Source organism: Filicampus tigris, chromosome 18, assembly GCF_054856515.1.
Source record: "Filicampus tigris isolate MCC_2025a chromosome 18, RoL_Ftig_1.0, whole genome shotgun sequence".
NCBI classification, from domain to species: domain Eukaryota; kingdom Metazoa; phylum Chordata; class Actinopteri; order Syngnathiformes; family Syngnathidae; genus Filicampus; species Filicampus tigris.
Window position 1 is genome coordinate 9,099,801 of NC_141234.1, and position 20,268 is coordinate 9,120,068.

Sequence of the window (20,268 nt, forward strand, 5' to 3'; positions counted from 1 at the left end):
ATTAGGTATATATATATATATATATATATATATATATTAAAATACAAAAAAAAAAGACTCAGAATCTAGTAAACTGATCACCTACAATATATAGTGGCTGGTTGTGTATTAGGTTGTTTGGCCTCAATATTTTACAAAAACTCAATACAACGCGCAGCTGGAAACAGATCGGAATAAGAAAAACAGAAGGCGAAGCTGGTTGTAACAAGTTTTGTTCTGCCCAGCCAACCAGAGGACAAAAATACTAACGGAATCTCAAATCTGATTGGTTAAAGAAACTGTCCGATAGTTAATACAGTTTAAAATTACATCAAACAGAAAAAAAGAAACGCCATGAAATGGAGAATTGACTTTTGGTTAATTTTAATAAATAATAATAATGAAACAAATTAGGTTGTCTAAATGTAGGCAAGTACGGTACTTAATGTAGTGTGGCCCAGATTTATACTGTAGATATATACAGCTGGTCCGTTATACATGTTTTTAAATACTCCAAAAGTCAACCACACACTCAGAAAAACATGTGGCCCAGGTCCAGTTTTTGTCTCGTGCCGTGGAGTGGTGGTCGGTCCATGGCAGGAAGGAAGTTGTGGGCGTGTGTGTGTGTGGGGAGGGGGGCTCCAAATTCATTCAGTATTTTCCCCGGTTAGGGTTGACCGGTCTGCTGATTCCGTTCCTCTAACTCTGGGATTATGGCTGTGATGAAGATACAAGACCAGGTACTGTCACGTTTTTGCTATTTTGAAATTAACGACACGCCTAGTTGTACTTTTCTTAGAAGTTCAGACCTCCTAGCTTGGTTTTTATGCTTGGTGAACGCCTTCACAGAGGCTGCCTGCTGCGGTGAATAACATAATTATCTAACGTGAATCAGCTCGCTACGCAAGTGTGGTTATTTAAAATTGGGAGGCGGGGGGTTTGTAGACATTAAAAAACAGATGTCCATTAATGAGAGTACGCCAGAGCTAGCTTGAAAAGCTAGCGGCTAACGGTAAACAAATCAGTGAACACATACTAACAAAGGATATTCATATCAAGATGCCTGTTGAATTGAGGCACTTCAAACCAAGTGAAAACTTTAATTCAATTGACCCACTTATTTTAAACACTACAGTCATTCAAAATGCCGAGGCTTTTTTTTATTGGATCGATTGTCCCTTTGTCAGTGAAAACAGCTGGAATAGCACCCGGCTAACTTCTTAACGCTAGTTGTTAGCATCGATTTAATCAGTTTGACGATAAGAAAAGGCTCAAAGATAGAGACTGTTAATATATGATTGCAAACGTGTCCACCTACAACGGTTTTAGTTTGTCGGCTGTCTTTATGTGGCAGCTGAGCGTGGGGGTCGGTCACGTTAACAATGGTGTGAAGTAACGAATTCCTAATATTGACGTTTTAATTTTACTCATTACATTTTCAAACCTATCACTGTTCTGCCTGCCATTATACGACACGAGCATAGATAGATGAACAAAGGTCTATGTAGTCATTTTCAAACGTGACAGATATCCCGTGGCACACAGGTTTAGAATCACATGGCTAGATTTGGCAGGCTAGTAACTAGGACGCACAAGTACTTAGTTACATAAGTACATGTTTCAAGTGGCATGACGTAGTTAATTTTTGACTTAACTTTTGCGCCCTACATTTTAAAACAGCTGTACATTCTGGTCCTTACTGTCAGAATAGCCGTGCTATTTTTTTTTTTGATCACAGGGTTTAAAAAGATTTACAAAAGTGTAAATAGAGAGTGGTAAAGTCACACAGGGACAGCAATGACATATAGTGACCATGCAAGAAGCATTAACAGCAACAGATTCGGAGATGCAAGATATTCCCCATGCGTGTGCTAATCTAACAATTGTTTCATGTCAGCTGCAAAATGATTTTGGATTTTAGCAGGTTTTGCGAATAATGGGCAGTAAACATGTTTTTTAGTTTGTACATTTCAGTAAACAGTTCGGATTACATTTAAGTCTTTTTATTCAAGGATCTGTACTTTTACTTAAGTATATACTGTGGGTATTTGTGCTACCACTGAGACAATGAGAAATGATCTCTAGTTTCAGCCATGGAATTAGACACTAATCACAGGATGCAGATGTTGTTAACAGATCAGAGAAACAACTGGGTCACAAGTGTTGTGTTGTTTATCCCCTTGAAGTTCAATCCAGTAATTATTATTAGCTAATGGGCCTGGCTAATGGCCAGAATTGGAGTCACAGGCCTGTGTACTATACTGTGATTGTCTGTTGATGATGTATGTTATAAAATAACTTGCTAGTTGTTTTGGATATAATTACATTATTCGTATTATATTTATGAAATTATGAAGTGACAACTTGTAGCAATTGGAACAACATTTTAGTTGCGATTAGTATCATATATCAGATTAAAAATGTGTCCATGTACGGTGCTTCCAGCTGGTATGTACTCAAGAGGCGGAAGAGTGCGTGACTAATTTCCCCATCTTCATTCTGCATTGTTCTCTGTGGCGATTACTGACAGAAAACTGGACAAAGAGCTGGAAATAGAAATTGGAAGGACAGGAACTGACTCGGGGGCGAAGTCACTGTCATGATGTTTGTCCTCTAGAGGGCGGCATGTACTTTTGGTCTCTTGAGATGTTAGCCTCAGGATGTGGATGGAGAAAGAGCATGCACAAAAAAGTAGATTTATTTGGTACTACCCACTACCCTGGTCTTTTTGTGCATTTCCAAGATATACATCAGTATTGTGTTGATAATGGCGGGCAGCCAGAGAGCCTCCTAGCGCAGTGTAAATATTTAGTACTCAATTGTATTTACTCACAGGCTTGTTCATTCTTTGATGAAGATTTGTGGGCTTTGTTAGAGCAGTGTTTCTGAAATTATGGCCAAATGGTCTAGTGGTTTCATTTTGCAACACTTCTAAATAAAAAATCTAATGTTGTAGTTGCAATATTTCAAATAACTGTTGTTATAGTTGTCTACCAATTTTCTATAGCGCGTGTCCTTATTAGGATCACAGGTGCACTGGAGCCTATCCCAGCTGACTTTAGAGGACATGTTAACAAATACCCATTTACACTCACATTTAAGCAGTTTAGAGTCTTTAATGAACCCAACATGCATGTTTTTGAAACATTGGACTAGGCCGGAGAAACTGGACAAAACACACGCAAGCGTGGAGACTGGAGAGAGCATGCACACTCCACACTGATAGGTCAGAAATGAAATGAGCACATCTACTATCGCCAACACAAGCTTTCAATATTAGCTAATTTAATTAATATATCCTACCGCTGCTAATTAGAACATATTGCCCCTGTAAGTGGTCAGGCATAGACACAGCCCAATTTGCACTCATTCCCTGACTCCCACGTCACTCACCAGTCACAGATATTATAGTGTGGAACATGAGAATGGCAATCCAACTGTTATACCAGCACCTCACATGCACGTTTTGTTGATTAGTAATGCAAAATATTTTTTTTCTCCAATACCCGATTCAAATAGATGCACGTCTGTGTCTTCATCATTGCGCAACATGCTCGCCTTTGAAGAGTCCCAGCTAGGATCACATTACCCACAGTGCATGTTGGCACAGGGTCAAAGCAGAGGTCATTGTATACTATCAGCCACACGTCTTCTCCGAACTCCCCGTGTTGTGCTCATGTTTTCACATTTTGCCATCACCAGCGCTTTACGTTTCACTACCTGACGTATGTATTAGTGCCAGAGGGTGAGTCCGTTTGACTCATAATTTGGAACTACTCTGTTTGTCTCATCTGCGCTGCCTCTCAGTTAATGGGCCTGTGCGGCTTGGCAGGGTTGTTGCTTTCAGGATGTGTGTTGAATATGAGGCAGAGTGACGCACGCAGACAACAACACGCACAGACTGGTCTTGTTAGCTGCCCTCGCAGTCTCTCACAGAGCCTGTTTGTTCCACTTTCATAATGAGGAGACTTTTGAAGCAATGCCACTGATAATACACCCAAAGAGGATACTGCAGAATGAATCTGCTTTGCCAATTTATGCTACTTAATCAAATGTGTTCCCTGGAACTTGCACGGACAAAGCAAAATCATATGAATTTGGATGATTCCTTTCCTTGTGTTTATATGACATCAAACGAGTCAGCTGGGTTCCTTTCAACAGCCCTCCGCCGCCCCCTTTTCTCCATTCATCTTCAGGACTCATGGTGATTGTGGAGCTTTAGGTAACTGACCACAGTTATTCCCCCCAAGTCCCCCCCCCCCCTCCCCGTGCCTCTCTCACCCCCTTCTTCTCATCTCCGGAAAGAGCTGGCTTCAGCAGTCTGCCTGAAAGGCGCATTGCATCCCCGCACATGCACCGGTGCTCTTATGTGAGCGCGCCTGCACAACGGCAGCGAGGACCCGCACCTTTGTGTCGGCCGCTAGGCAGCGCCGTCATTCTGCCGCATGCTGCCTGCCGACACCATTACGCAGAGGAATTCCCTGCTGTCTCCGCTGCTTCTGTTTACAGCGACAGAGAGCGAGGAGGAGAGGAGGCGTGCTACGGAGCTCTTGGAGTGCTTGGATTTTACATCAAGATGTGCACCGGTTGTTTCCGAGGAAGTGGCAATGTCTTTGGGAATTGTCAATGACCCCTGTGCTACCAATCTGGCACATCCGTAAGAGGGAACAGTGTGTTTCTTGTGAGTGAGGGACTTGCAGTATTTGTGTTCGCCGCTTCCTCATGCGGTCGGAGCGGGCGAGTCGTGTTTGTATCGTGGTGCTGGAGGAGGTGGAGGAGGATGAGCCTTGCTTTTCGCCCCCACCTCCTGAGGCCAAGTCGACCCTCGACCGCAGATCACATCATGCCCCGAGAAGGGCCGCTGTCCTGGAGGACAAGGTGAGGTGGCCTCGTCTTTTTGCTTCTGTTCTTGACTCAGTTTGTCAATGGAAATGTGCGTTGAGATGTCAAGTCTGCTTGTGTGTCACACCTGAGTTAAAATGGGACATTAGTTATGTAAGTAGACCCACTGTCTGACCCTATTGTATAAAAATACAGTGCACTTCCGCTCATGCTAATTTTAGCAGCAGTTTAATGAATGCTGGTTTGGAGAGATTATTGCCAAAGCCATTGTAGTTTCCAACATCACATAAGCATTTCTATGCAGCCAGAATGCACTTTGTAGTATGGACTTTTAATAAGAGTACTGAGAGGGTGGACAGGATGTACCATCTCACTATCTTTGTTCCACTTCATCTCATCTGTGTAACTAGCATGCGACAATCATCAACATGTCTCACTTGTTTTGAGCTGAGAGAAAGTGAGAGTTGAATTGGGAGAAAAGTCAATTCAAGAAGTCAGGATGTGTGTCAATGTGCGGTTGACTCGCTTCTACTGAGTAATAATAATCCGAGGCTGGCAATGGTTTTTGGAAGCTTCTTCAGAACTTGTGCAGGTTGACAGGCTACCTCATCATCTGCCATTTTCAGTAAAATCACAGCACATAAAGCACTACTTAAAGTACCCTGCGTATTATTAATGCCTTTATTTAAACAATGGTTGACTGAAAATACAGTTGACAATGATGGGTTATTTTTGAGGGGTAGATACAGTCAGGTCCATAAATATTGTGACGCAGTTCTCATCTTTTTGGCCAGAGTGAAATGCAAAGGGTTCACCACAAGACGTGAACTATTGGCGAGCCTCCAAAACATGAAGGCCAAGGAACAGGAAAGGAGCCGCTCGCGATCCAAAACATAGCATCTCATCGGTGAAGCGTGGTGATGGTTTTATAGCGTGGGCACGTATGTCTGCCAATGGAACTGGTTCCCTCGTATTTATTCATGATGTGACTGCTGACAAGAGCGGCAGAATGAATTCCAAAATGTTTCAGGCAATCTTCCGATGCTTCAGAACTCAGTGGATGGCACTTGACAGTGCAGATGGCCAATGACCCGGAGGATACTGTGAAAGCAAGAAAAGAGTTTTTTTTTTTTTAGGCCAAATAATTGTCTTGAGCATGCGCTTCACTTGCCGAAGACAAAACTGAAGGAAAATGTCTCAATAACAAACAGGAACTGAAGAAAGCAGTTAGATGTCTGGCAGAGCATCACCAAGAAGGAAATCCAGTGCCCGATTGTCTTTCATTGAAGTGGAAGCCTTTAGTTGTACGAATGCATTTTTATGCTTTATGTAGTCAAGAAAATGACAGTGGTTTTAATACATTAGTAAGAATTCAAAGAACATTACAGTCTAATCTATTTCCATAAATATTTTGTTTGTTGTCACTAATAGTGTAGGGGTACATTCGGTGTTTAAATTGGACAATTTGAATGCAAAATGTTAGATTTGTATTCCTCTCTTATTAGAAGGCAAATGTGTATATCCATAAACGAACCAGAGTGCATCTTGTATTGGCCTTTGCGCTTTTCTCCATTTGAGGACTTTTCAGCGTAAGTCTATTCATAAATAGAAAGGCAGCCGCCTTCGTTTTATTGTCATTAAGTCATGTTGACCACAGCTTCAACTTGTCAGGTTTTTGCGAGCTTTGCTTCTTATCTGTCATAAACAAATCTGGCATGTGCAACCATTTGTTGACCTACCACCTGGAATTATTGGTGGTACTCGCACACAAATGCCTCTCGTATAACGCTCACGGAAAAAACGTAGTGACAGCAATAACGGGTAGGCAATAAATCTGTTGTTCTTGTTGTAGCCGTCCTTGCTCAGAGCCATCTTCAACGTGGATCCAGATGAAGTTCGGTCCCTCATATTCAAGAAAGAGGATGTCAATATTCAGGTAAATCAAGCACCACTTTCTCTCCTTGGCTCTTTTACTCTCTCTTTTGCAACCTTGACAGTTTCCCAGTCCTTCCCTGATCTCCGCCTTTAAGGATATATCATCCACCTAATTCTGCTCTCGGCTTTGTTTTCTCTGTGATGGTCAATATTGCTGGGGTCATCACACTGGCACTTCCTGGAGTCAGCAACACTGCCCCCCCCCACCCCACCCCACCCCCACCTCTTGCAGTCACATGACACTTGTTTATAGCCCCACTTTGATGATTACTCTCTGCTGCTGAAATACAGAAGTAGGGGGTGCTGTGCACAGGGTGCAGCGATGGAGGGGAGAAAAGACTAAGTGAATTGAGAGTGTGTACAGTGCCCAAGTTCATTTTAGACACTAGTAGAGAAACATTAGGCACACCTGCAGAGTCCAATAAGATACAGCACAGGAGCTTTTTGAAAAAATGTCAATTTTGGCTACCTGATTAACAAAACGGCGAGAAAAAAACCCAGGTCTAATCGTACAACGTGCGTAATGCATTCATGTTTACCTGTGTGTGGATTGCGTAACAGGACACTGAAAAGCGAACACCACTACATGCTGCAGCCTACCTGGGTGACACTGAGATCATTGAACTTCTCATTCTTTCAGGTAAACCAACGTCAACGTCTTATTGCAAGTCTCTCAAAGCAATTTGTTCTGTCAACGCTTCAATCAAAATCTACTGCAAAATCGTCTATCATTAAAAACAAAAAAAATCTGATGATCAACATTTAAGATCCATCCGTTGGCCTTGAGAGCTTCAGCTGCGATGCTGAGATGATCCATGAAATGGGATTAAGACACTCAATTTAATAATTTCACAAATCAATTCTGCGGAATGTCCTGTTTTTCCATCTTTATTGGTCACATGCTCCAGTTCTGTCTACTCATTGCCTTGTGACATGATGTCATGGTGTCCAATAGCAACTGGTGACGCTGATTATGATTTTTGAAGTCATCTGAGAAGGTCTGTCTGTACCTTCTTGGCTTTCTGTAAATCAACTGCACACGTCGGGACTTGGTGTCAGCACGGGCGCGACACTAGAGCAGGGTGTGTGCCTGCGCACGTGCCTACATGTATGCTAGCTACCCTGTTCCTCAATATTGGGAAGAGCAAGTAACAGGTGCAGTTTCAAGGGCTATTTTAACCCCCCAAGCCACGTCAACGAGGATCCAGGGAGTTTTAAATCCTCCAGGCACCATTGGCTCAATAGACCCCTCCCACTCCCAGTCATGGAAGCAAATTGATTTGTCCTTCAGTTCTTTTAACGGTCAAATAATTTAGATTTATTGACAGTGGTTTCATTTCACATTGATACTAATCTGTCATCTGCTATTTTCTTCCAAGGAGCCAGAGTTAATGCCAAAGACAACAAGTGGTTGACCCCTCTTCACCGTGCTGTGGCTTCGTGCAGTGAGGTAATCATTTTCTAAACACGCATTCAGTTGGACTCTACTGAAGCCATGTTTCCTCTTTGTCTGTTTGATCAACATCCCCACACTTCTGCCTTTGAGAGCGTATGAAGGAGCATTCAGTTTTTCGATCAAAAGCCGTCCTCTCAACCGTCTGCGCAGGATGCGGTGGCCGTGCTGCTGAAGCACAGCGCCGATGTCAACGCCAGGGACAAGAACTGGCAGACGCCACTCCACGTCGCGGCGAGCAACAAGGCCGTGCGCTGTGCTGAGGCGCTAGTCCCGCTGCTTAGCAATGTCAATGTGTCTGACCGGGCAGGACGCACTGCTCTGCACCACGCTGCCTTCAGTGGACACATTGAGGTTGGCTTCTCATACAGTATAGTGGACTTCCTTATGTGGTCAGTGGTGGAGATTTGTTTACTTTTGGTCTTCAGATGGTGAAGTTGCTGCTGTCCAGAGGCGCTAACATCAATGCATTTGACAAGAAGGATAGGAGGGCCATCCACTGGGCTGCCTACATGGGTAAGATCACGCCACGGTTTCTCGCAGATTAGATTTACATTCCGGGTTTATGACGGGGTTGCGTTCATACAGTACTGACGTAATCCAATTTTAGTTGCAAATCGGAACATGCGTAGTTTAGCCCTAATTTGTGCTAGCGCAATAGTGTTATCATAAATTACGGTAAACACTACATACATCTATGAAAAAAAAATATTGGCAGTGAATATAGAATAGACAAATTAATAACAATAACAAAAAAAGACAAAAATTCCTTGTCCTCTAAAACTGGTTAAATTCTCATTTTGTTAAATTCGGTTCAGTTGAGTTGATTTATTGTAAACAATACAATACCAATAATCATGAAATAAGCAATTTTTACATAATCACTAAATGCTGCTTTTATTTTTGTGTATATTGGTTTATTATAATTACTAAAATATAAATATTTAGTAATATTAAATATATGAAATAGTTATGTAATATATTTATGTATGTATGTATGTAATATTTATTGATTTATTTTTTTTAAATGAACTATTTTACATACACACTTTTCCCCCCTCATTAACCTGACCCAGCTGTCAATTTTAAAAATCAAAAATGGCCCTTACGCACTAAAGTCTGCCCGCCCCTGCTTTCTTCTTTTGTACACATCGTGTGTGAATTCTAGAAAAATGTATGTCCAATCCCATTGTGTGTTGCGCCTCCTCCAGGTCACCTGGAGGTAGTGAAGTTACTGGTGAGCAGCGGAGCTGAGGTGGACTGTAAGGATAAGAAGGCTTACACACCGCTGCATGCAGCAGCCTCCAGCGGGATGAGTAGCACTGTGCACTACCTGCTGGGCCTGGGGGTCCAGGTCAGCACTTAGGTTCCCACCTAGCAAAGACATTGAAAAGATATTAAAATGTGTTTTTCTTAGGTGAATGTGGTGAATGCCTACGGCAACACGCCGCTCCATTTGGCGTGTTATAACGGGCAGGATGTGGTGGTCAGTGAGCTTATCAAGGCGGGGGCTAGTGTCAACCAGGTTTGTGTGTGTGTGTGTGTGGGCATCTGTGTTCAAAATGAATCCTGGTGACTATGTGTTTTGAATTTAGGGATTTGTTGCTTTCCTCTAGGTCAATGAGAGGGGTTTCTCTGCCCTCCATTTTGCCTCCTCCTCACGCCAAGGGGCGCTGTGCCAAGAGCTGCTGTTGGCCCATGGAGCGCACATCAACATGCGGGTGGGCTCCTTGCAAACACTTAAAAGCTCAGGTTTAACTGATATCAGCAGCATTTGTTAGTACGGGATCTTATACTACACACCTTGCTAATATAAACCCATTTGAGAGGGCGGTAAATTCCCCACGGAGCTTGTGAGCTGATGGTTGTATGTTAGCTCCTCCGTGGCGGAATGACACACATTAGTAGTACTGATGGAAACTGATATGAGGACACATGGAGCCTCGAGACCCACGAGCATATGCGGCATGGTGGGGGAGCCCAGCGGCTTACCAAGGCTGCTGGTTACTCGAGGAATATACGATACGTGTGGGTGATATTCACAGATAGCTAGCTCAATTTTCGACTACATTACAACAGTAAAGCCTGAGCTAGTTGCACTGACCCTCGACATGTACTGCAGTGCCGATGCTGAGCTTTCATATTTATCTCCACAAACACTGTTGTCCATCTGTGCAGAGTAAGGATGGGAAGACTCCCCTCCATATGGCGGCTACCCATGGAAGGTTCTCCTGCTCTCAGACCCTCATCCAAAATGGTAAGCTGGGAACCAAATACTTGGTTGTGTGTTGTAATAGGAGCAGTGTATCTCACGTTTACGTGTTTGTAGGAGCCGAGATTGATTGCGTGGACAGGGACCGGAACACTGCGCTCCACATCGCCGCACGCTATGGCCATGAGCTCATCATCACGGCGCTGGTCAAACACAGAGCCTGCCTTGCCAAGTCCGTAAAAGAAAAACCTTTAGTATATTTGTAGGATCTGGCGCTACAGAAGAGACCATTTGTGTCATAGCCTTATTTTGTTAGTGTGATCTAAATACAAAATAAGGATAGACCTTTTGAACATGTATGAATGTATCCTAAATCCCAATGTACCAGGTGTCTTTGTCTTTCTACGATCCTTGTCTTGTAACAACTTGTCTACCTTTTGTCTCTCCAGGAGAGGTATTCACGGGATGTTCCCGCTGCACCTGGCAGCTCTCACCGGCTTCCCTGATTGCTGCAGGAAGCTGCTGTCCTCAGGTACATCAACCTTTCTAGGGCCCCGAAATAATCACTTTCTTGACAGTACATTGATTGCCTTTACGTATTTGTCTCAGGATTTGACATCGACACTCCCGATGATTACGGAAGGACCTGTCTACATGCTGCTGCAGCTGGAGGGTGTGTCCTTATTTCATCCATTTTATTTGCAGTGTGTGTAAGAGTTTATTTAATGGCATACCTTTTTTGAACTGTTCAGGAACCTGGAGTGCCTGAATCTGCTGCTAAATATTGGAGCAGACTTTAACAAAAAAGACAACTATGGAAGGTAAGCTAGCAGCCCCAATAGTGCCTTGACATGACTGCAAAATAAACGAAACAAAAGCTGAATGAGTGCATAGTGAGAGGAAGAAATCTTAACCTGCTTAGGATATAAACAACACCGTCCCTCTCACCATCATAGGACTCCACTTCATTATGCATCAGCCAACTGTAATTACCACTGTGTGTTTGCCCTGGTGGGCTCGGGGGCAAGCGTCAATGAGCTGGACCAGAGAGGCTGCGGCCCCCTGCACTACGCCGCTGCAGCCGACACTGACGGAAAGTACGTTACCTGATTTGTAACCCTCACACATCTTCAGTGCCTGATAGCTCAGTAAACATTCTTATACTTCCCATTGCCGTAGATGCGTGGAGTACCTTTTGAGGAACAACGCTGAGCCAGGTGTAAGGGACCAACAGGGGTACAGTGCAGTCCACTATGCCTCAGCCTATGGCCGCACACTCTCTCTGGAGCTGGTGTGTACCTCAGTCATTGTGTAGCAAAATCATTAAACTATTCATATAAAGTCCGAAATGCCCCCAAAAGTTATTCTGAGGGATGAACTGAAATCCAAAAGATAATAGTAAATACTCTTTGTTTGTGTTTTCTTTTAGATGGCAAGTGAAACGTCTCTTGACGTGGTAAGAATGTTGAGTACTTCAGCTAATGTGAAGGTAGCACCCTCTGTTGGACAGATGAGGCGTTGCTCAAAGTCTTAAAATCAATGCCATAACAAAAGGAAGTAGTGTTGAACCAAATCTAATCAAGACTAAGCTATTTAGTTGTGGTTTTAAATTGGTGTGGACATCATTTTAATCAGGCTTACTCATGTGGCATAGCATTGGAATGCAATCCTGAGTCTGATGTGATTTATGTTTCATTTTACCATCTGCCTTTTTCAGCTAATGGAGTCATCAGGAACAGACTTCCCAAGTGACTCTGAGTGCCACGGGCAGACCAGTCCACTCCACTTGGCGGTAAGTTCAAGGAATTTTTGGCGTTTGTGATCCTCACTAGGGCTTGACCGATTAAAATGATCAGCATGTGCTTCAAAATATTCATATCGGTCGTGCCCTAATTCTTACACAAAAAAAGTGTACATATGCGTGCATGCCCTTCACTTCTCCAGGCTTATCACGGACACTGCGGAGCCTTAGAAGTCCTCCTGTCCTCCATGCCGGACGTGGACGTCCGTAACCCCCAAGGCCGCACCCCTCTCAGCCTGGCCTGCTCCAGAGGCCACCAGGAGTGTGTCTCGCTGCTGCTTCACCGCGGCGCCTCACCCATGACCTGTGATTACTCCCACAAAATGACGGCTCTACACGCTGCAGGTAGAAGAAATAAGTCCGCTTCACATGCCTCAATATCACAAGGGGACTTCATGTATAAAAAAAAGTTCTTAACACAAATCTTATATGAGTGGTGGGCTGTACACTGACTCACATTTACAACCTAAATTCTAACATCTTTTCTATGTAATAGTATTCATTTATTTCTAACAGTCTATTCTGTTCTTCACTTGCTCTATGTGTAAGTTATGTTTTAGCCAGTGATATTTAAAGCAATTACACCATAGTTTACAACTAGCTAATGTTCCATATTTTACCTTAATTCCAGGAAAATATGAGCAAAAATAAGAGTGCATATATTTTGAAGTGAATCCATTGTCACCCTGTGTGTGTGTGATTGTGTCTCCCAGTTACAAATGGCCACTCAGGGTGCCTGCGTCTCCTCATGAGCAACAATGACCAGCACATCAATTTGGATGCACTAGATGTCAACAAGCAGTGAGTTATGGAAGGCTGACTTCATGCTGGCCTTCTTTTTAAGATTTATGCAAACACTTTAGCCAGAGTCCTAATTAGTTGTCACGGTATGCTTGTTATGTGTGTGTGTACGTGTGTACGAAGGACCCCGCTGATGTTAGCCGTGCTGAATGGACACACTGAGTGTGTGTATTCGCTGCTCAGTCAAGGAGCCAGCGTTCAGGTTCAGGACTATTGGGGCAGGACGGCCCTCCACCGAGGGGTGAGATGAATCATGTTAGTGGGTGTGGAGTCATTATAACGTAATACGCTGCCGGTGTTACATTATGATGGATCACCAGGGCGCTCATTTACCATTTGAACTATGTAATGTCGACACAGGCGGTGACAGGCCAGGAGGAGTGCGTGGAGGCTCTCCTTCAGCGAGGGGCCAGCGCATGTGTGAAGGACATTCGCGGTCTCTCCCCCCTTCACTTGGCGTCGGCCTGCGGCCGTGTTGGCGTCCTCGGCGCTATGCTGCAGGCGCCCGGCACCTCAAATGCTCTCTTGCAGCTCACTGACAACAAAGGCTACACACCACTACACTGGGCCTGCTACAGCGGTACTCAAGTTCATCCTTCAACTGAAAGCTTAAAAGAAATCACATTTTAGGTTTAACTTTGTTTTTTTGTTTTCTTTTCCCTTCAGGATGTGATGCTTGTGTGGAGTTGTTGTTAGAGCAGGAGGTCTTCAGGAAGATAAAAGGCAACACATTCAGCCCATTGCACTGTGCAGTGTAAGCAAATACTTCTGTTTGCGCGCATGAATGCCTGATGCGGTCACAAGCGCAAGTGACAAAGGGTGTTGTGTGTTTCAGTATGAACGACAACGAAGGAGTGGCTGAGATGTTAATCGATTCCCTCGGCGCAAACATCATCGACTCCATCGATTCCAAGGGCAGGTGAGAGACGCGGAGTGATGATAAAATTGGCATTTGGAACGACATTTAGATTGCCTCTGATGACAGTAAATGATCAATTCTGGTCTCAGTGCAGCTGTCGATACTATTGATCATCACATTCTCAGATAGGCTGAGGGAATGGCTACGCTTGAACTTGTTTCCTTTCTATTAAATTGATCTTTTTCGATGGTTGTTGGCCCCCCGTGAATTAGTTTGTGTAACTCTTCCGCGGTACTCCTCAGGGTTCAGTCTTTGGGCCCATCCTTTTTACATTAGATGCTTCCATTGAAATCGCTAAAACTAAAGTTAATAGAACCTTGCAATCCATTGTCCGAAAATTGTGGAATTCACTTCCTTCAGAGCCAAGAGTATGTCTTCAGTGTAGATTTTCAAAAAAGCAGTTGAAAATGCATTTTCCGTTCGAAAAAAAACAAAACACGCTTATTACACCAACATTGATTGAAGTGGTTGGACTAGCCACCAATGCCTAAAATCAGTTAATACTAAGAAATCTGTACAGTGATGCATTTTTGACAAAACAGGCTTACACAAATCCATCTAGCCTAACGGTTTTTACTCAGCATTGTCTAAAAACATCCAGACTTTCAATCTTGAGGCACCATAATGCGGCACAGCAGAAGGTGGAGGTTTACAACACTGCATTCAAGATTTATAAATGAGTTCTCAACTAATGTATTAAATATTATACTTTATTATTTATTTAATAAGATTGTAAATGGACAATTAATAAATAAGACCAACAGATGATGTGGGGACAGACAAATCGCATCGATTTGTAAAAAAAAATAATAATAATAATAAAAAAAAGACTATACTGTATTTGGATTTTGGACGTACTAGATTTCCGCCCAGCATCCACGATGACTGTATTTTAATTATGTGAGGCACTTTGTGAGTCCTCTCCGTGAAAAGTGTTATAGAAATGAAATTTACTTGCTGTTCCGATAACGTGTTGTGATACCGCGTACCATGTTGGCGCTGATGCAGGTCCCCGCTTCACGCCGCCGCTTTCGCAGACCGCGTCGAATGCATTTCCCTGCTGCTCAGTCACGGGGCTCATGCCAACGTTGCGGACGGGCACGCACGTAGGACGCCGCTGATGATGGCGGCTCTCAACGGGCAGACCAATGCCGTGGGTTAGTGCAGGCACGGTGTTCGCCTTTTTGACTTTGCGAACTGCATTATGTAACTCTTCCTACTGCATTGTGTTGCAGAGGTGTTGGTGAGCAGCAGCAAAGCAGACTTCGCTCTGCAGGACACCGACAGGAACACAGCTTTACACTTGGCTTGTAGCAAGGTAACGCATTTTAGGCCGCTCACAGGTGCTTGGAATTTCTGGAGATTTTTCGGGTTGCATTTAATAATAATTTAAATTTGACTAACATGCCTACAAAATATAGAACACTGTACAATAAATGTACTACATAGATTTATGTAGGTTTTCTCTGTGTAGTCCAGCTTCTTCCAAATTTCAAAAATATCCATTTTAGGTTAATTGAAGGCTTTATTTTGCCCATCGGTGTGAATTGTTTTTTTTTTTTTTTTTTTGTTAATTTAATGATATTATTTCTATCCTCACAAGGGTAAACTGAGCATCAATATCTTCATCCTTTTTGATCAAGTTCCATATTTACTTTTACGTCGCACTTTATTCAATTTTTTCTGTCAGGGTCATGAGACGTGTGCTTTGTTGATCCTGGAGAAGATCAGAGATAAGAATCTCATCAACTGCACCAACGCCTCCCTGCGCACGTAAGTCGCCGCGTCGGCTCACAGGCAGAGACCCTCTTCCTCAGCCTCCTCTCATTTTGATCCTCCCTCCCCTTCCCCCGCAGGCCGCTCCACGTCGCAGCCAAAAACGGTTTAACGGTTGTTGTCCAGGAACTCCTAGGAAAAGGAGCAAGCGTGCAAGCTGTGGATGAGAATGGTAAGCATTCACGTTTGAAGCACAGCTCCTCCGTGTTCACGCCCTCCCCCCCCCCCCCGTCTTTAGGTTACACACCTGCTCTGGCCTGCGCCCCCACCCGCGATGTGGCCGACTGCTTGGCACTCATCCTCAACTCCATGATGCCCGCCTCGCCTATGGTCACCATAGCAACTCTGCCGGCGTTTTCTCTGCCGCACACGGTCATCAACCATCACCCAGTGTCCAATCACGTCGCAAAGGGCGTGGCCTTTGAAACTCTTCCTCCCCTGAGGCCGGACCGCGCGTCGTACTGCAGACCCGAGCGCCCCCTGTCCTGTGTCACTACTGATGAAGAACTGAACGACTCGGATTCAGAGACCTACTGAGGACTGCTAACGCTCCCTCTAGTGTTTGAAGGCCAGTGTGTCACTCAGGAGCCTTAACAGATCACTGACGATTAAAAAACACAAAAGGGGAGGAAAATAAAGCTAGAGTGTATATCTTTTTGGTAAACCTTTAAATATGAAATAATGCAATGCTTACTTTATTCCCTTACAATAGTAACACAAAATATCCTCTCTCCTAAGCAGTGGTGAGTATTTGGTACCTAGTGCTTCAGTGGCGACTAACCTGACTTCATTAATATCGTCACTATCACATCAGAATTGTAGAAATCTTCAAGACAATACAACAGAAAAGTTGGTCTAAGGAACAAAAACTTGCATATTCTAAATGGGACCAGGTGGATGACAAGCCTTCTTCAGGGCATGTTTTCGAACTTCAGGCAACCTCGACACACAGTGATCTCCGCGAACCACGAGAGGAGGTTGCTTGGAAAAGGGCATGGATGCAACTTCTTTTTATGAAGGATTGTTGTGGAATCAGCAGCCCAACTACTTGATGTTTGAGTGAGTAAGTGCATGAGTGCGTAATCATTAAATATTGCCTTTTCAGGAATAAGCACCTTTCCTGTATGAGATGAAAACTATATGGTGCAATGTTTGTAAAGTGGAAGTTAAAAAAAAATAAAATAAAGGTATTTGTTTTTATTAACTGTTCATGATTTTATTGTTTACACAACTCTTCGTTGTGTCACTCAAGTGGTCATTTAATAAGTTTTGTCTTCTGACAGACTCGCAGCGGGATCGTTATCCAAGTGATAGACGCGTCCGTACAAGCACGCGGTGACTAGCCCGCCTGCCGTGTTCGAATGTTTCATAGTCACCCTTCCCTCTGTGCTTTTCTCCACATGTTCCGGCTGCTCCAGGACGTAACTGCTCACCAGCACTGACGGGTACACGTATTTGGTCCCAAACTCTCCCTCCAGAACAAAGTCTAATTTTGTCTCCGCTTCTTCAACTTCCTGTCCACAAGAGCTGGCCTCCGACCCCGCACAACGGACCACCGCACACACCTGTAAGTACAGTTTAGTGGGTCACGGTCAAGGAGTCAAGGTCAGGTATGAGAGTGTGTCCTAAAAATTAATAAAATATGAAACACCATAATTCCATAGGTGTAGGTCATATAATTACTAGTTTTAAAACGTGTGTTTTTTTTTTTTTTTAGGATAGCTTTGTTAACTATTTGCATAAAGAAATCTTCCGAAGTAAAATTATCATTTCACCCCCCCCCCCCCTCGTTTTTTGCAAGCCCAGTTTTTGCAATGTACCTGCACAGCATAACGCCCGTTGACAGAGTGAGTTCCAGCAAAAGCTCCCAGCGCGTAGAGTTCATCACTATTACTTTGTGGAGAACGCTGGAACTGGAGGCGGCAACAAAAAGCGCCGTCGCACACCTTCAGTTGGCCTTCTGTGTTGTCAAGGAGGGCAAATTTAAACAGATCATGCATCATGGTGGAGGTGAAAGTGGAGGATGTTGGCGGAGAGGAAGGACAGTCATCATGGTGACAGTAGCCTGAATCTGCGGCTGTCCCCTCGACTCGGCCATATTCCGTGGCCACACCCAACACGGGGATCCTGGCCACCAGCAGGCGGCCCTCCTCTGGGTCGCCGCTCCGCGCGTGATGGTAGGTTGCTGCAAAAGGAGTGTAGATGCCACTTCCAGTCATGATGAGGCGGTCGCTGCGAATGTTGGCGGCGAGCAGCGTGACGTGAGCGCCCAGGCTGAACGCCCGCTGAAACTGAATGGTGTCCAGGAGGGGCAGCTGGTTCATCCAGGCCGTGGGGAAGATCAGCTGCCGCACACCCTGGAAGATGAAATTGAAATACTATTTAGGGTGAAAATGAACAAATAATGTTTTACGATTTCTAATCTGTGTAAAGGTAGATTTTTAAAAGTCTCATGTCCTGTCCAGGCTGAGTTTGAGAGTACATCTGGGACTCTAACCAATCAGGATACATTTAAACAACTCACAGTTATGCCGACAGATAATTCATAGTCTTCAAGTAAGTGTCGTCCTCTCACCCTCTCCATCAGAGTGACTTTGGGCTCATAGAAGAGGATGTCAAAGCAGGTGATGAGGCCAAACCTCCCAGCAAAGGGAGTCTCAAAACTGATGATCTCAGGCCGTGGCGGTGTGTCAAAAGCTTCCTCAAAATAAAGATTATGCTTATGGTAGCGTGCCACCAACAGTCCGTCAGACCTGCATGAGAACATTTCTCAAGCATATACAGTTTGGAAAGGATTGTCGATGTTTTGCACCTGAAAACCACGTTGGTGTTGAACTGCCAGCGTCCATCTGTGGGACAGGAAGACGTAACGTCTGTCTGAAGGGGGCATGGCTGCACGTCAGCCATGTTGGCCACCACGTAGAGGTTGTGGCGGCGAGCCATGCAGCTCAACTGCTGCTGAACCTGGTAAGCACAAAGCACATGCTCACGTGAACACCACTAAGACATTTATAGTATGAAAAACAAAAGCGTGTTGCGCACCTCTGTATTATTAAACCTTCCTGACTCTGTGCACGGGTTCCACATCTCCTCTTGGGGGTCAGGAATGGTCTCGAGGTAGCCTGAAATGGATGAACGGCTGAAGTTGAAACCCTGAAGACCATCCTCTGGAAAGACGATGATCTGGGCACCCTGATACAGAAAGTCAGGGTAGTATCCATCCAGGATATGCCCATTAACTGCACTTACAATGTTATGCACCAGGTTGTCTATTGTACAGTACAGTATACCTGAGTAGATAGTAGTTAAAATAAAATCAAGGTAAGGGCACATTTTTGTGTAGCCCGGTGGTAAATTCCTGGTAGGCCCTACAGAATAATTTCAGCATTTGGTGGGTTAACAAAAATCCATCGTCACCTTTGCTACAAGTTAGTATATATTGGCTAAAGTTTAACTTTTAACTATCAGCAGAAAAAGTGATTGTCATAAAACTCCCAGAGGAATGTAAACGTGACATAGCCTACGATTTAAAAATAAAAAAAATGTATAATTAAAATTGCCCTTTGAGGAACTATAATCAGTATAATAAATAATAATTGAAAAAAAAAAAACAGCTTTCATGTAAAATGCTGTACCTGCTGGGCAGCCAGGGCGGCTTGCTCCTCATATACAGCCAAGTTCTGGCGCATGTGTTGGAGGGCATTCAGCCGAGAAAGAGGGACACGGGGGTCCGGGTTGAGGATCACGCGGTGTTCGTAGACAGCAGCAACGTATGTCAAGTCCGAACTAGCAGCCTCTGTTTGACCGAAGCCCAACGTGAACGCTAAAGTGACCAAAAATGCAACGTCCGGCAACATGCTGACAGTTAGCTCATTTAATTCACACCCACACCGTGTGAAGCAACCGACAGGTCAAAAATCCTCTCGGAAATGTAAGGTTAATGTTTGAAGTTGAGCGTATGAAAATGTGATGCAAGTCCACTTTTTAGTGTAATTACAACTTTTATGTTGAAAGGGTCTCAGAGGAAAGACTCTTAACGTAAGCGACTCATTCTAATATAGAAACCCTAAAATTCAAATACATGATTTCTGTTTGGGTTTTTTTAAACTCTTAATACAGCACGGGATAGGGTCCGTGTAGGTCCGTATACCTTACGTTCATTCTATTTTTAATTGTGAAACGCAAATCAAAAAACAAATTTAGGGTTGTATTTTCAATTTTCATTTTTGAAACAAAAATAGGATATTCATTTTAACGCCCCTTTTAAAAATAAACTACAAAATATGCGGAGTTTTCTGGAAAGGGCTTGAATTTCCATATTTCCAGTTTCAAGATTAAATGTTCAATGTTTACGCTTTTCAGACGTTGGTTCGCACTGCAGGAACGACAGGAAGTAGTGTAGTAGCCACTAGCCTAGCTTTCAGAGCGCGAAAAAGTTGGCTTGACGTTCTGACGTTCGATATTCAGTTAGTTAGGGACCGTCCACAAATTTCATGCGCGATGGTATCAAAAATTGATCAAACTTCTCCAAATTGATCAAACCTCTCCAA

At 43.8% G+C, this 20,268-nt stretch overlaps 2 protein-coding genes across 4 annotated transcripts; one reads left to right on the plus strand and one right to left on the minus strand.

Annotated features, from left to right (window-relative positions):
* Positions 1-561: 561 nt before the first annotated feature.
* ankrd28a (ankyrin repeat domain 28a) lies at positions 562-16,922 on the plus strand. 2 transcript variants are annotated; one of them, XM_086014559.1, is made up of 29 exons: positions 562-719; positions 6,674-6,757; positions 7,318-7,396; positions 8,136-8,206; positions 8,363-8,563; positions 8,638-8,725; positions 9,421-9,563; positions 9,627-9,734; positions 9,826-9,930; positions 10,388-10,466; positions 10,539-10,653; positions 10,871-10,953; positions 11,031-11,094; positions 11,174-11,242; positions 11,378-11,518; positions 11,601-11,712; positions 11,851-11,877; positions 12,139-12,213; positions 12,366-12,567; positions 12,936-13,023; positions 13,147-13,264; positions 13,384-13,603; positions 13,690-13,777; positions 13,859-13,942; positions 14,951-15,099; positions 15,178-15,260; positions 15,633-15,715; positions 15,799-15,890; positions 15,957-16,922. In XM_086014559.1, the coding sequence occupies exons 1-29, from the start codon at positions 693-695 to the stop codon at positions 16,253-16,255; spliced, it is 3,177 nt and encodes a 1,058-aa protein (XP_085870685.1). In that variant the 5' UTR covers positions 562-692; the 3' UTR covers positions 16,256-16,922. The 2 variants fall into 2 exon arrangements, with proteins under 2 accessions (XP_085870685.1, XP_085870684.1); XM_086014558.1 differs by lacking the exon at positions 562-719 and adding an exon at positions 4,295-4,857.
* Positions 16,832-20,098, minus strand: btd (biotinidase). 2 transcript variants are annotated; one of them, XM_086014560.1, is made up of 6 exons: positions 19,354-20,098; positions 18,761-18,910; positions 18,531-18,682; positions 18,294-18,471; positions 17,539-18,075; positions 16,832-17,283 (listed from the first exon to the last, which is right to left on the minus strand). In XM_086014560.1, exons 1-6 carry the CDS (start codon positions 19,573-19,575, stop codon positions 16,978-16,980), a joined length of 1,545 nt encoding a protein of 514 aa, XP_085870686.1. In that variant the 5' UTR covers positions 19,576-20,098; the 3' UTR covers positions 16,832-16,977. The 2 variants fall into 2 exon arrangements, with proteins under 2 accessions (XP_085870686.1, XP_085870687.1); XM_086014561.1 differs by having other exon boundaries at positions 16,833-17,283; positions 18,761-18,840; positions 19,354-19,503.
* Between the last annotated feature and the right edge of the window lie 170 nt (positions 20,099-20,268).

What these genes read in the sequence shown, in the direction of transcription:
- ankrd28a (XM_086014558.1), top strand. Translation starts at nt 4,702, where the DNA reads ATGCGGTCGGAGCGGGCGAGTCGTGTTTGTATCGTGGTGCTGGAGGAG. An exon ending in CCGCTGTCCTGGAGGACAAG is followed by an intron (nt 4,858 to 6,673) that starts GTGAGGTGGCCT and finishes TTCTTGTTGTAG; the next exon opens with CCGTCCTTGCTCAGAGCCAT. An exon ending in TGAACTTCTCATTCTTTCAG is followed by an intron (nt 7,397 to 8,135) that starts GTAAACCAACGT and finishes TTTTCTTCCAAG; the next exon opens with GAGCCAGAGTTAATGCCAAA.
- btd (XM_086014560.1), bottom strand. Translation starts at nt 19,575, where the DNA reads ATGTTGCCGGACGTTGCATTTTTGGTCACTTTAGCGTTCACGTTGGGC. An exon ending in AAGTCACTCTGATGGAGAGG is followed by an intron (nt 18,076 to 18,293) that starts GTGAGAGGACGA and finishes TTCATCTTCCAG; the next exon opens with GGTGTGCGGCAGCTGATCTT. An exon ending in ACGGGCGTTATGCTGTGCAG is followed by an intron (nt 17,284 to 17,538) that starts GTACATTGCAAA and finishes CTGTACTTACAG; the next exon opens with GTGTGTGCGGTGGTCCGTTG.